The 12654-nt window shown below is 40.3% G+C and overlaps 1 protein-coding gene across 1 annotated transcript; it reads left to right on the forward strand.

Annotated features, from left to right (window-relative positions):
* The first annotated feature begins 7450 nt into the window (after positions 1-7450).
* Positions 7451-9923, forward strand: LOC110017071 (zinc finger BED domain-containing protein 4-like). The gene is made up of 3 exons (XM_020711608.2): positions 7451-8795; positions 9023-9162; positions 9250-9923. Exons 1-3 carry the CDS (start codon positions 8729-8731, stop codon positions 9538-9540), a joined length of 498 nt encoding a protein of 165 aa, XP_020567267.1. The 5' UTR covers positions 7451-8728; the 3' UTR covers positions 9541-9923.
* Positions 9924-12654: the final 2731 nt, after the last annotated feature.

The raw sequence follows: 12654 nt of genomic DNA on the forward strand, positions 1-12654 counted from the left end.
GAGAAACTGGAAACAATCAGGAGCGCACAGCGACACCCTCCCCTGCCGCTAACATGAAACTACGAGCCTGGCCGCACTGCTCCTAGACATGCCTGTGTCTTTTAGCAACCCTATTTCATTAGTTTGTTTTTATTAAATAATTCTGTTAAACAAAAACTCAAAAGTAATGGCTGATTTTGATTATTTAATTTGCAATAAATTTTAATTTATTGTTACTTTTGAACCTTTTAAGTCATTTCAGTGAGCATTGTGGACTTTCTTTCTTTAACTAAGGGGTACCAACAATTTTGTCCACCAGTGTAACTCTCTCTCTGATTTCAAAGACAAAAATTCAGGAAAAAAATACTGATACATTTTTTAAAAAAAACAATAAATAGTGGAACCTCTGCCGTCATAATCTTCTTTGAGGGCTGCAGCTCATCACGCGTCTCATAGTTTGTGCAGCTGTTCTGTGTCCTCCACGTCTGTTTCTCATCCAGTAATAATGAAAAAGCAAATTTCTATGTCTCCTGCTGCAGCTACGCATATATCTGATCTTATATCTTATCTTAATATCTTACCTTTTCACCAGTTCAGAGTTCCCGCGTTTGTTGCAGGAGTTACGTTCTGAAAATAACCGTGATTGGTTAAATCCACAGAGTCTGATCACAGCCGTTTATGGCAGTAAAACTCCTCACTGCACACTTTCTACACTTTTCTCAGACAGACATGAATATTTTGACCCTTTTCTCTTGTTGAAGTTCTCAAAACTTCATAGAAATGAAGTCCAGAATCTTATAATGAAAACAAAGATCTGATGATCAAAGATTTCTGTAGATCTGAAGAGCTCTGCGTTTCTGTACAGGAGACATGGCACCAAGGAGATTGATTGACAAGATTTCCAGCTAATCAGGACACAGAACAGGGTGCATGGTTTAAAAAAAGCAGCATAATCGCTCTAAAAGAATGAGCTAAACCGGGAAAGATGAACTGCAATGTAGAAAGGGAAAACTGTCTTCTGTTCTATTTGTCAGGGATTTTAGAGGGTTTCAAATCGGGACACAGACTGCAGAAAGGGGGAATAAAATGTCACGTCTTGATCGTGTGGCCAGATTAAAAAACAAACAAACATGGGTCTCTGATATTGTTCAGAGGGCCGGACAAAAATATGGAGGCGGGCCGTAGTTTGCCCACCCCTGTTCTAATGTCAACTGGAAAGTAATTAGAAAGTATTAAGAAATGATGGGGTTATGAGGAAGGACAGTCAGCTGGCTAATCTCTATACCATGAGTTGAAATAAGGTCATGGGTGTGCTTGTGACAGTGAGTGAGTTCATTTATGTTTTGTGTGAAACTAACATTATCTCATAAAGCTGCAAACCCATTTCTTAGACAGTCGCTGGGGTCATCAACATGAATATTAAAATCCCCCATTATTATAATTTGATCAGAATCTAAAACAATAGTAGTCAGAAAAAGGAGAGATTCTGACAACGGGCTGGGAGGGCGATTTTATGACATCATGCAATGATGAGCATGATGTCACACAATTATGCATGGTGACATCATTATGTCATGACATAATGATGTCATGACATTGTATGATATCATAAAGACATTGTATGCAATCATAAGACATTGTATGACATCATAAGACATCATAAGATTTGATGTAAAAGTTTACATAAATACCATTGTAAATTCACTCAGTAGATGTGAACACAAGCGAAGGAGACGAGAGGAAATGAATCCTGAGGAAAGCGACCCCACAAGTGAACCCGGAAAAAGACACCAACAGAGCCAAACAATGGCATCTGTTGAAACCACCGAGGTTCACGAGTTGGAAACCCCTAAATCTCCGGATCCTCCACAAGACGAGGCGGACGGGGTCTTCCAAGAAAAGGTCAAAATAAATGGCAAAACTGTGCTAATTGGAGTCAAAGGCCTTGTTCCAGTTGTGGAGAGACACCTAAACAAGATCTCTTCTGTGCAGTGGGCGTTGCTGAAGGCAGGACACATTGATGGGGAAACCGTAGTCATTCTGGCTGATTTGGTTACAGAAATCATACAGACATCAGCAACTGATGTTCTCAAGGTTCTGATTCCAATGGTCCAGAAGAAAGTTTCTCCCCGTCAAAAGCTCCCATCCATAAAAACTGTGCTGGGAAATGCCCTCTCCAAAAGCATCGCTCTTGTCCTTGGATTAAAAACGAAAATTTGTAATAAGACCAAGGAACTGACAGAGATGCTTGAGCACGAAATTCAACGAAAGGTGAACAAGGCATTAAAGAAAGCACAGGAAATGCCCCAAAGAGCGTCTCTTTGTATCAATGGATGTGTGTCAAACTTTAAACATCTTAGCCTCATGGTGAAAAACACTGGCAATCTTCTGCAAAGCTTTTTACAGAGGTTAAGGATCACAAAGGCCTGGACATACAGGAGTTCAACTGACTCAGATTTCACTGAGGAATCAGTTTACTCATTTCCAGAATACTCTCAAGAGACAAACATTGATTTAAATGAGGCTGTGGAGGGTGTGATCAGGATCCTCAGAAAGTGGACCAAGTGTTCAGAAGATGCGTGTGTGGATCAGGCAATTGAGATCGCCACTACCATAATGAATGACATGGAGGATGAGTCCAGGACTTCCACCACGGCTCATCCCTGTGTCAGTGTAGTGATGGGCCTCGTCAAAGACTTTCTTGCCTCACACTCACCATCAGACGATCCAAAGGAACACTCCACAGGATCTTCAGTGAAACTCTTTCACGAAATGTTAACAAGAGACTTGTGTTCAAGTGATAAATTCAAACAAGTTCTCACAGACATCGAAGACCTCTTTAATGAACTGATAAGGAAAGCAGAGAATATTGACATTAAAGAGTCCTCAGAAGAATCACCTGCTGAAGATGATGATGAAGGTGATGAATCATCCCTCTCACCTGATGAAAAAGAAGATGATGAAAGTGATGAATCATCCCTCTCATCTGATGACGAACAAGGGGATGAAAGCCCTGAGGTTTTGACAAATTTAGAAAACAGAGAAACTGGGACTCCAACAACAGAGAATACAATAATTGGAGAACCTGTCTCTTCTAAATCAGTCACAGAGTCATCACCTACAGAGGAAACTTGGAACGACGCAGTTGTGACAGGCTTTCTGGTCATGATTTTATCAAACCACCTCAAAGAGAAAAAGAAGAACTCTAAGGAGGCGGCTGAAATCAAGACCTTAATTGAAAGTCTGTCAGACCAGGTGCTACCCAAAAAGGCATCTAAAATCTACAAAGGCCTTGTAGTACCTGGGACTTTGAACAACATAAAGACAGTCCTAATCACAGACCTCCAGAAGACGTTTGGCAACTCAGAAAAGTTCTTTGAAGCTGCTTTGACATCACCCAACTCGGTTGTTGAAGTAGTAATGGTCTGTGTAAAGGAGCACCTGGGAATAAGGAAAGAACTCTGCAAGAAAGGTGGCTTCAGAAGAGGACTGTCTCGATTTGCAACCTGCATGCGCAATCTATTTTGTCCATGCAGAGGTGTGGTCGAGAGCGATTCTTAGTTAGTTAAAAAAAATTTTGTAGGATTTAGTTACATTTGTTAGAACAAATGCAAATTTAGTTAAAATTGTAGGATTTAGTTACAATTCTAGGATTTAGTTATATTTGTAGGATTTAGTTTTAATTCTAAGATTCAGTCATGATTACAGGATGTGGTCAAAATTGTAATTGGAAATAGTAATTTAAAGCTTAAGTTCAATGCTGCAAAAGCTAAAAAACTCAAAACAATGCTGAATTCAGCCATGAGGGGTAATTACTCAGAATTAAGAAAACACACGTACACAAATCTGGAAGCCCCAATTCAGTAACCAGGAATATTAAAGAAAAAATTCTTCACTTTTTTGTATATAAAGAACTTGGAAATCTAATTTTAATATGTAAATCAACAAGTTTTCAGTCTTTAAATATAAATAAATAAAAACTAAATAAAAAATAAAAATAATTCCCTTCCATGAACCGCCACCTTACTGTGGTGGAGGGGTTTGAGGGCTCAGGTTCCCCTAGGAGCTAAGCTGTCATGGGCTAATACCCCTGGTTGGGTCTACCATGGCAGACAGATCCGAGGAGAAGAGCCGGACTAAGAGCGGTTCTGAACTTCATTAATAGTTGGCTTCAATAAAGATCAGTTGTGTCGCCCAGACTGGCGTCACTGGGTCCCAACCACCGTTGACGACCAGGAGGGCCTAGCTATGAAGGTCATGTACCCTTGAAGGGATCCATGAATATCTGACCTCATCTGTCAGCCTGTCCATCACCATTGAAAACAGGAACAGTAGCATTCTCATTTACTTTACTGTTTGCAATTCAAATAATAGAATGTTGTGCACAACTGTAGTTCTAAAATGTACCCCCATGAAGGTTGGAAGTTGTATCTTCATGAAGCTAAAAAAAATGTTTGTGTGAAATGACTCTGATGCACTTGTTCTGTCAATAGGGACATCACAGGAATTTGTGCTTACGGACACAAATTTCCTGTGTTTGGTTTGTGCTTGCTGGAGCCTGACCGACTCGCTTTCCCGGATCCTCCGCTGTTCCGCTGGAGCCCGCCACGAGAGGGAAACGCTGTCATCGTCTGCTGAAAGACGCGGTGGCCCGACGCACAGGCGAGCTTCCCCGGGGCTCGCGCGCCACATCCTGCTTTTCACCGGCTTCAGGGGATTGCTGGAGTACAGTCTGTCCAGAAACATCGCTATGGAGCTCCCATTTCTCCACCTGAGCCCGCTGGAGCGGAGGCCGCTGCTCATCACCCCGCTACTGTCGTGGGGAAACCCGCTGGGAGACCCGGACCTATGCAGCAGTCCGTGGTCATCGTGGGAGACTCCGTTGTCCTCATAACAACTCAAAATCTACAATATCTCAGTTAAACGGGCCAGAACCTCCTATTTTTCAAAAATCATTTCAGAAAATAAAAACAACCCCAAATTTCTTTTTAAAACGATTGATATTTTAATAAACAAAGATTTCAACAAGTCCTCCATGCAATCATCTAATGCTGCATGTGAGGACTTTGCAGACCACTTCATGGGTAAAATCAATGCTATAAGATCAAACATTTCATCCATGCAATACACTGATCTTAACAGACCACCAGCATTGTTTTTACCAGAAGAAACACTGGGGATTTTTGTCCTGGTTGATGCGGAGATGCTTGGTCGAGTTGTATCCTAAGTTAACACTACAACCTGCCTTTTAGATCCCATTCCCACTTCACTTTTTAAAACATTTTATGGATTCTTTGAGTCAGAGCTTTTAAATATAGTAAACTGCTCTCTTCAGACGGGGTCTTCCCCTCTGCCTGTAAGACGGCGGTGGTGAGGCCCCTTCTGAAGAAGAGTCAATTAGATCCCATGAATCTGGATAACTATAGACCCGTATCCAACTTACCATTTTTAAGTAAAACTATAGAAAAAAGTGTCGCTACTCAACTGCATGAGTTTTTAAATGCCCAAAACATTTTAGAAAAATATCAGTCTGGTTTTAGGAAAAACCATAGTACAGAGACGGCTCTTTTAAAGATCGTTAATGATCTTAGATTAAACCACGACTCACTTTCTGTTTTGGTGCTACTGGATCTTAGTGCAGCTTTTGATACAGTACATCACCAGATTTTATTAGACAGACTTAGGAGTCTGGTGGGCCTCTGTGGAAATATTCTTAAGTGGTTTTACACTTACCTTACAGATCGACACTTTTATGTAAGTGGATGGATGGATACATGCTCTTCAGGAATCCATGAAATAAGTTGTGGGGTTCCCCAAGGATCGATTTTAGGGCCAATACTGTTTAATTTATATATGTTGCCTCTTGGGGAGGCCATCAGGAGACATGGCGTTGACTTTCACAGCTATGCTGATGATACACAGCTTTACATCGCCGTGTCTCCTGATGACCTTGAACCTGTTAACACTCTTTTAAACTGTATTTTAGATATTAAGTCATGGATGGCAGAAAACTTCCTACAGCTCAATCAGGACAAAACTGAAGTTCTAATCATCGGTTCTGAAGACAAGAGAGAGATGATTTTACCACATCTTCATAATTTTAAACCTTCTCAATGTGTGAGAAACCTGGGCGTACTTTTTGACTCTGAGCTAAATTTTATCCCACACTTTAAATATGTCGTTAAGACAGGATTTTATCATCTTAAAATATTGTCAGAGTCTGCCCGTTCCTCTCTCTTGCCAGCACAGAAGTGCGGATGCATGCTTTTATTTTCAGTTGTTTAGATTATTGTAATGCCCTGCTCTGTGGTTTACCAAAAAAGTCTCTCTCAAATCTGCAGCTATTGCAGAACTCAGCGGCACAAGTTCTGACGAGGACCAGAGGGCGGGAACACATTACACCGGTTTTAAAATCGCTGCATTGGCTCCCTGTGCGTTTCAGGATTGATTTTAAAATTCTTTTAATGGTTTATAAATGTTTTTATGGTCATGGGCCTTCTTATTTAAATGACATTCTTTTAAAATATGAACCCTCGCGGACCCTGAGGTCCTCCGGTGCTGGCCTCTTAGTTGTTCCGAAGGTGAGGACCAAAATTTATGGTGAGGCTTCATTCTGCCATTACGGTCCTCGCCTGTGGAACGGCCTGCCGGAGAACCTCAGGGCCCCAGAGACTGTAGAGGTTTTTAAGAAGAGGCTCAAGACCCACCTTTTTTAGCTTTTAGTTGATTTTAACTGATAATTTATTCTACTAGTTTTAGTACAGGTTATTTTATGTATTTATTTTCATAGTATCCATCTTATTTTCAATTTTACATTTTTATATACATCTTATGTCTTTAATTTGACTATCTTATCCTGATTTTAGCCCCAGTGTTTCTTGTGGGGATCTTTTCCTCCAGGGCCTGCCGGCTTGGTCAGCGGTTGTTGATGCAGTTCTTGCCCTTGCTGGGGCAGCTGGGGACTAACTTTGCAGCTTCACGGCGGTGAAGTGGACCCCAGTGTTGTCCCAGTCTGGGCGGGCACTGTGGCGATGTTCCAATGGCCGGGCTGGCTCATGGTATGAGAGGATTCCCAAATACTGTTTCCTCACAGCAGAGCCAAGCCTTACTTGTTTGGTTGTTTATTTATTTAAAGTAATACGTGGGGGCCATGGGTCATGTGTTTTAACGGAGGGGAGTGGGAAGGGTCAAGGGTGGGTTGGGTTTTTACTGTAATTATGTGTGTTTTCTGTTTTTATTGTTAAAGCGCTTCGAGCTGCACAAAATGCATTAGACGTTCTATTTATAAATAAAGTTTGATTTGATTTGAAAAGCATGTTATCAGGACTATGTGAAGGCGATCTGATTAGCTCACTGATGTTATCAAGTCATTGTTTTCCTTTTGAAAATCGTGTTAAAATGCTACATAGAATAATAAAGGTTTTGGACACACAAGCTGTAAGTTTGTATTTAATAGTGCCCTTTTTTGTCGAGAGTAATTTAAAAAAATGTTCATAACTTAAATTCCTTTCAAATTTTGTAACAGATGGAAGAGGAATGAACGGACTTGAAAGGAAAACGCCATTAAAGGGATGGTGGGGGCAGCAAAAATGGCATTTGGGTTTATCATCATTGCAAACACAAGTAAATATTTGACATCAGATGGGGCCTGACATCATTGGCTGGAAGCTTTAGGTGTTTGTTGTGGGGTTTTTTTCAGTTTGAATTATTCAGAGGTTAAGAATAAGGTAGTTGAAAAAATTATCCAGCAAATTCTAGTCTTTCAAATAATGCAGCTTCTGCAAGAGAAATCCAGTTTGAAAAAGCTAATATTTGTTATGTAGAATGTTCTCTGTTCTGATACATCCACCTGTAGACAGCTAGATCCTGTTCATCTTTGTTTTCCTCGTCCGAGCTACAATCTGGTTCAAAACAAATCTGGTTCGGCTGGATAACTCGAAAATGATGTCCTGTCAGTCTGTGCATGCACAATGAGTGTTGGTAGGACAATTTCACGAGTAGGAAGGATTTAAGAGAAAAGATACAAGGACTCTGACTGAAAGACTTATGCGAATCGATTAAAAACTCAATGCCCATGAACTTATGCGTAAAAGGAATGTCAACGTGGAATGACTCTGTGCTGTATAAAGAAGTTCTGCCTGCAGGTGTGGGTAGTGATGGGACGAGCGACACTGGTGCATCAGCACTGTGCCGAGAGCTCAAGAGCGAAACCTCGTATCGGTGCGTGTATTGCTTTAAGAAAGAATCACGTGACCGATACAGGAACTGTATCGTTTGGATGTGCCGCGCCAAAGTGTGTTTATAAGGAAGCAAACTGTATCAACATGTCGTGGGTTTGTCGGATGGAGTTCTGCTTGATCATGGATCGTCCTAGGAAATTTTCCCCGGTGTGGAATAATTTTGATCTCATGACGCAAACAAGGTAAATCTTTTTCTCCTTTATATATTTTATTTTTTAAGGTGGCGCTTTGCACTCACTTTATCAGTTTATCAAGTGAATGACCTGAGATACATATGATAGTCAGTTAAGATAAGAGCCTTACAGTTGCTTTATTCATGTTATCATGTAATTATGAGATCCTGATCTCGTAATCATGAGATAGGGTGTCTATTTTCTATAACAAGTGAATGCAATGTTCTGGTAAGAGGTTTGAATTGTTTTCAGATAAATAAACTTTTTATGTTATTGTAGGTGAAGTGTCGGCTCTGCTCCACAGAGCTATCTTATATCAATAAGAGCACTTCATCAATGCTGAGGCATTATGGAGCTCGGCATGGCAATGAAGAATTGGCAGCTACTCGTGAGAGTACCCCAGGTATGTGAAATTCTCTCTAAAAATTGTGCTAAAAAAAAAAAAACTAAAAAAAAAAATGGACAAACAGACAGGCTCAAGGCCTGGTATCGAACGTCTAACCCTCTTGCAGTGATGCGACAGTGCTAACCACTACACCACCATGTCGTCTTATGTCTATTTGATATTGTTTAAAAAAATTACAGTCCTTTTATTAAGCTTTTGACAAAATAGTTCCTTTTGGCTAGCAGTTCCTAACAAGCAAGCAGTGGATGAGGCAGTAGTCAATATGATCATCAAAGACTGTCAGCCACTCAGCTTTGTTGAAAACGAGGGATTCAGGGAGCTCCTGAAGCTTGTTTTACCCTCGTATGCTCTACCAAGCAGGAAGGTATGTTTAAGGATTTTTATTATACGTTTGTACTAACTATATAACTATATTTTCTTGGTGTAACAGTATTTGTATGGTTATTTTCAGACCATCAAGGACTTGGTGAGCCAGAGATATGAGGAGGAAAAGGAGAAAACCAAAAAGGACCTCCAGAGTGCCGTTGCTGTTACTTTAACAGCTGATATGTGGACGTCTATGAATATGGAGGCATATCTAGCTGTTACTGGCCACTATGTGGACACAGAAAGCCATGAACTCCATTCATCTGTCTTGGCAGTGCAGCATTTTCCTCAGAAACACACTGCAGGAAACATTGCCACGGTGGAGCCTCATGGAGGAGTGGGGCATAGCAGGAAAGGTCAGGTGTCTTGTCACTGATGCAGCAGCAAACATGACTGCATGTGCTCGAATGCTGCAAATACGGCATACCATTTGTATAGCCCATTCCCTGAATTTAATTGTGAGAAAATCATGTGATCAAATCCCAACAATAACTGAAATACGCAACAAAACACGACACATTGTGACATACTTTCGATCGAGCGTGACTGCTAAAGAGAAGCTCACTCAAATAGAGCAACAGCTGGGAACACCGGGCCATAAATGAATAAACGAGGTGCCAACACGATGGAACAGAGTACCTACCAAATGTTTGAAAGAATGACTGAGCAGAAGGAGGCAGTCTGGGTGTCACTGGCCTCATTAAAACCTGACGTCACTCCACTGACTCCAGAAGAATGTCAGATCATTGAAGAGATGCTCCAGGTCTCTTGCTCCTTTTGACCAAGCTACAAGAGAGCGGTCTGAGGAAAAAAGGGTCTCTGGGTCGAAGGTCATTCCCATGATGAGAATGCTCCACATTGAGCTTCAACATCAGGCCACAACAGTGACAAAAACAGCTGCTCAGCAACTGGCTGAAAACCCGAGGAAGCGGCTAACTGACGCTATTTGCGGCATGGAATCTCTCAGTGTGATGACTCTGGCAACTCTGTTAGATCCCAGATTTAAAAAGAATGGATTTGTTAGCCAGCAAAAGGCAAGTGAAGCGGTGAAGAGACTGCAGTCAGAATGTGCAGAAGAAATGAGGAGCCAAGAGCCTGACCCAAGAGAAGAAGAGCCTAGCTCTTCACATGGGTCAGAACCCAGTTCAGGTATGAAAATACATTTTATGTGACACTTTGTGATATGATATATCATGTGATAATAAAGTAATGATTAACTATTTTTTTAGGGCACAATCTCAGGAAAACTTTAGATATGGAGGTTGCAGAGACCCAGAAGACGAGGAACGCAACAGCTGACTCCATCATTGAAGTCCAACGCTACCTGGCAGAAACAAACTCACCCAGAAACCAAGATCCTTTGCAATATTGGAAATGGAACCAAGAAATATACCCACATCTTCATCAACTTGCACTTAAAACTCTCTGCTCACCATCATCGTCTGTACCGTGCGAAAGAGTATTTTCCAAGGCTGGAGAGCTGGTGTGTAAGAGGAGAAATCGCCTTGGAGCAAAGACACTCCAAAAACTTTTGTTTCTGAATAAAAATTCATGAACTAATCACTTGTTTGTCTTTTATTTCATATGATTTAACAGTTAAGTTGACAAATGTGCACATAAGTTAAAAAAAATTGTAATTCTGAATGTTCACTCTAATTTGCTATATTTTACATACCAACTCAGTTTTAGCATTTACACGAACAAGGAATTTATTTACCTGCAATGATTTTAAAACTACTGCAGGGGTCACTATTGGGTGACCAACACAGTACCAATACAGTGCCGACACAGTTTGTTTAGTGTGTCAATACATTCCTTGAGGTATCATCGTCCCATCACTAGGTGTGGCTATAAAGAGTGCTGTTCGTACTATTAGACCAGTCCTACGCCAGACTGGCAGACTTAAAAAAGCATGTCTGCTGACTATAACATACACACAGTTGTTTTAGCAGTTCAACAAATTCCTAATCAAATGAGGAATTTTGGATCTTTGTTTATATTTGATCAAATTTGAAACTGTATGAGCTGTTATCTAAATGTCGCTTTGAATGCGATTGTCAGGTTGGGGGGGCTGTGGTAGCGTGAAGGACCCAGAAATGCAGAGACGGAGGCAAACGGTTCCAGGGCAAGGGGTTTAATTTTAACAAAAGGCGCTGCAGAGCAGGGTAACAAAACAAAACTTACGGAGAGCAAAACATGAACATGGCAGAAAGGAGTCAGGGAAAAGACGTTAATGGACCAGCACAAGAGGAAGGCAGAGACAAGACTTAAATACAAACAGGAATGACAAGACACAGGTGAACATGATCAGGGCTGATTGGGACAGAGGAAGTAAAACTCAAGAACATGACAAAACAGAAAACCTTTCAAAATAAAACAGGAAACGAAACTCAAACATGACAGTGACCAAAACGGAAAGCAAAAACCAATACAAAGAAACCCAAACCATGACAGCGATATCTCCTCTATTGTAACTTTTTAAAAACTATTTCATTATTTGGTACCATTTAAAAAAAATAAGTTGTTTATTTATTTATTGCAATTTAACAAGTTTTGAGGTTACAGTTCACCTTTGGATTTTATCTCTTTTGTTGCAGCTTCTGCAAGATTTTAGTTTTGCTTCTTTGCTCATGCAACCTTTGAAGATTTAAAGAGCTTTACAAGGCTTTACTGAGAATCATATTTGTTGTAAGTCGGCATATTTATGCCAAAGTTCACCCTTTACAGGTGATCAGGATTTTCATTACTAGTTTTTGGCATTTGTTTTAGAACCTTAACCCTGGAGAGCCCAAGAACTATTGCCTTTTGAGCTCTTAAAGTTAATTTGGCTATTTGGTCGTGTTTATTCATTTTGGGTATATCAGCAATTAACAGCAGCTTAAGTGGAGCAGGACAAGTGGAGGGAACCGCTTCAAACTTTCAAAATAAAGCATGTGCAAATTAAGAACATATTCACCCTTTTTTTTTGTTTAAGCATTTCTTAATATCTGGTGGGAAGGCTGCATTACAAAGCTTGGACGTTTCGACACAAATCACAGTGAATGCATGTACACACCCTCACACATGTATGATTAAAAAAACAATGTAAATCACAAGCTGATTATTCATAACAAGGGGATTCAACGTTTTGATGCATTATTTGAAAGACAGAATTTGCTGGATAATTTTTTCAACTACCTTATTCTAAACCTCTGAATAATTCAAACTGAAAAAAAAAAACACCTAAAGCTTTCAGCCAATGATGTCAGGCCCCATCTGATCTCAAATATTTACTTGTGTTTGCAATGATGATAAACCTAAATGCAATTTTTGCTGCCCCCACCATCCCTTTACTGGCTTTTTCCTTTCAAGTCCGTTCATTCCTCTTCCATCTGTTACAAAATTTGAAAGGAATTTAGGTTATGAAATTTTTTTAATTTACTCTCAACAAAAAAGGGGTCTATTAAATACAAACTTACAGCTTGTGTGTTCAAAACCTTTATTACTCTGT

The sequence above is a fragment of the Oryzias latipes genome, chromosome 18, assembly GCF_002234675.1.
Source record: "Oryzias latipes chromosome 18, ASM223467v1".
NCBI classification, from domain to species: domain Eukaryota; kingdom Metazoa; phylum Chordata; class Actinopteri; order Beloniformes; family Adrianichthyidae; genus Oryzias; species Oryzias latipes.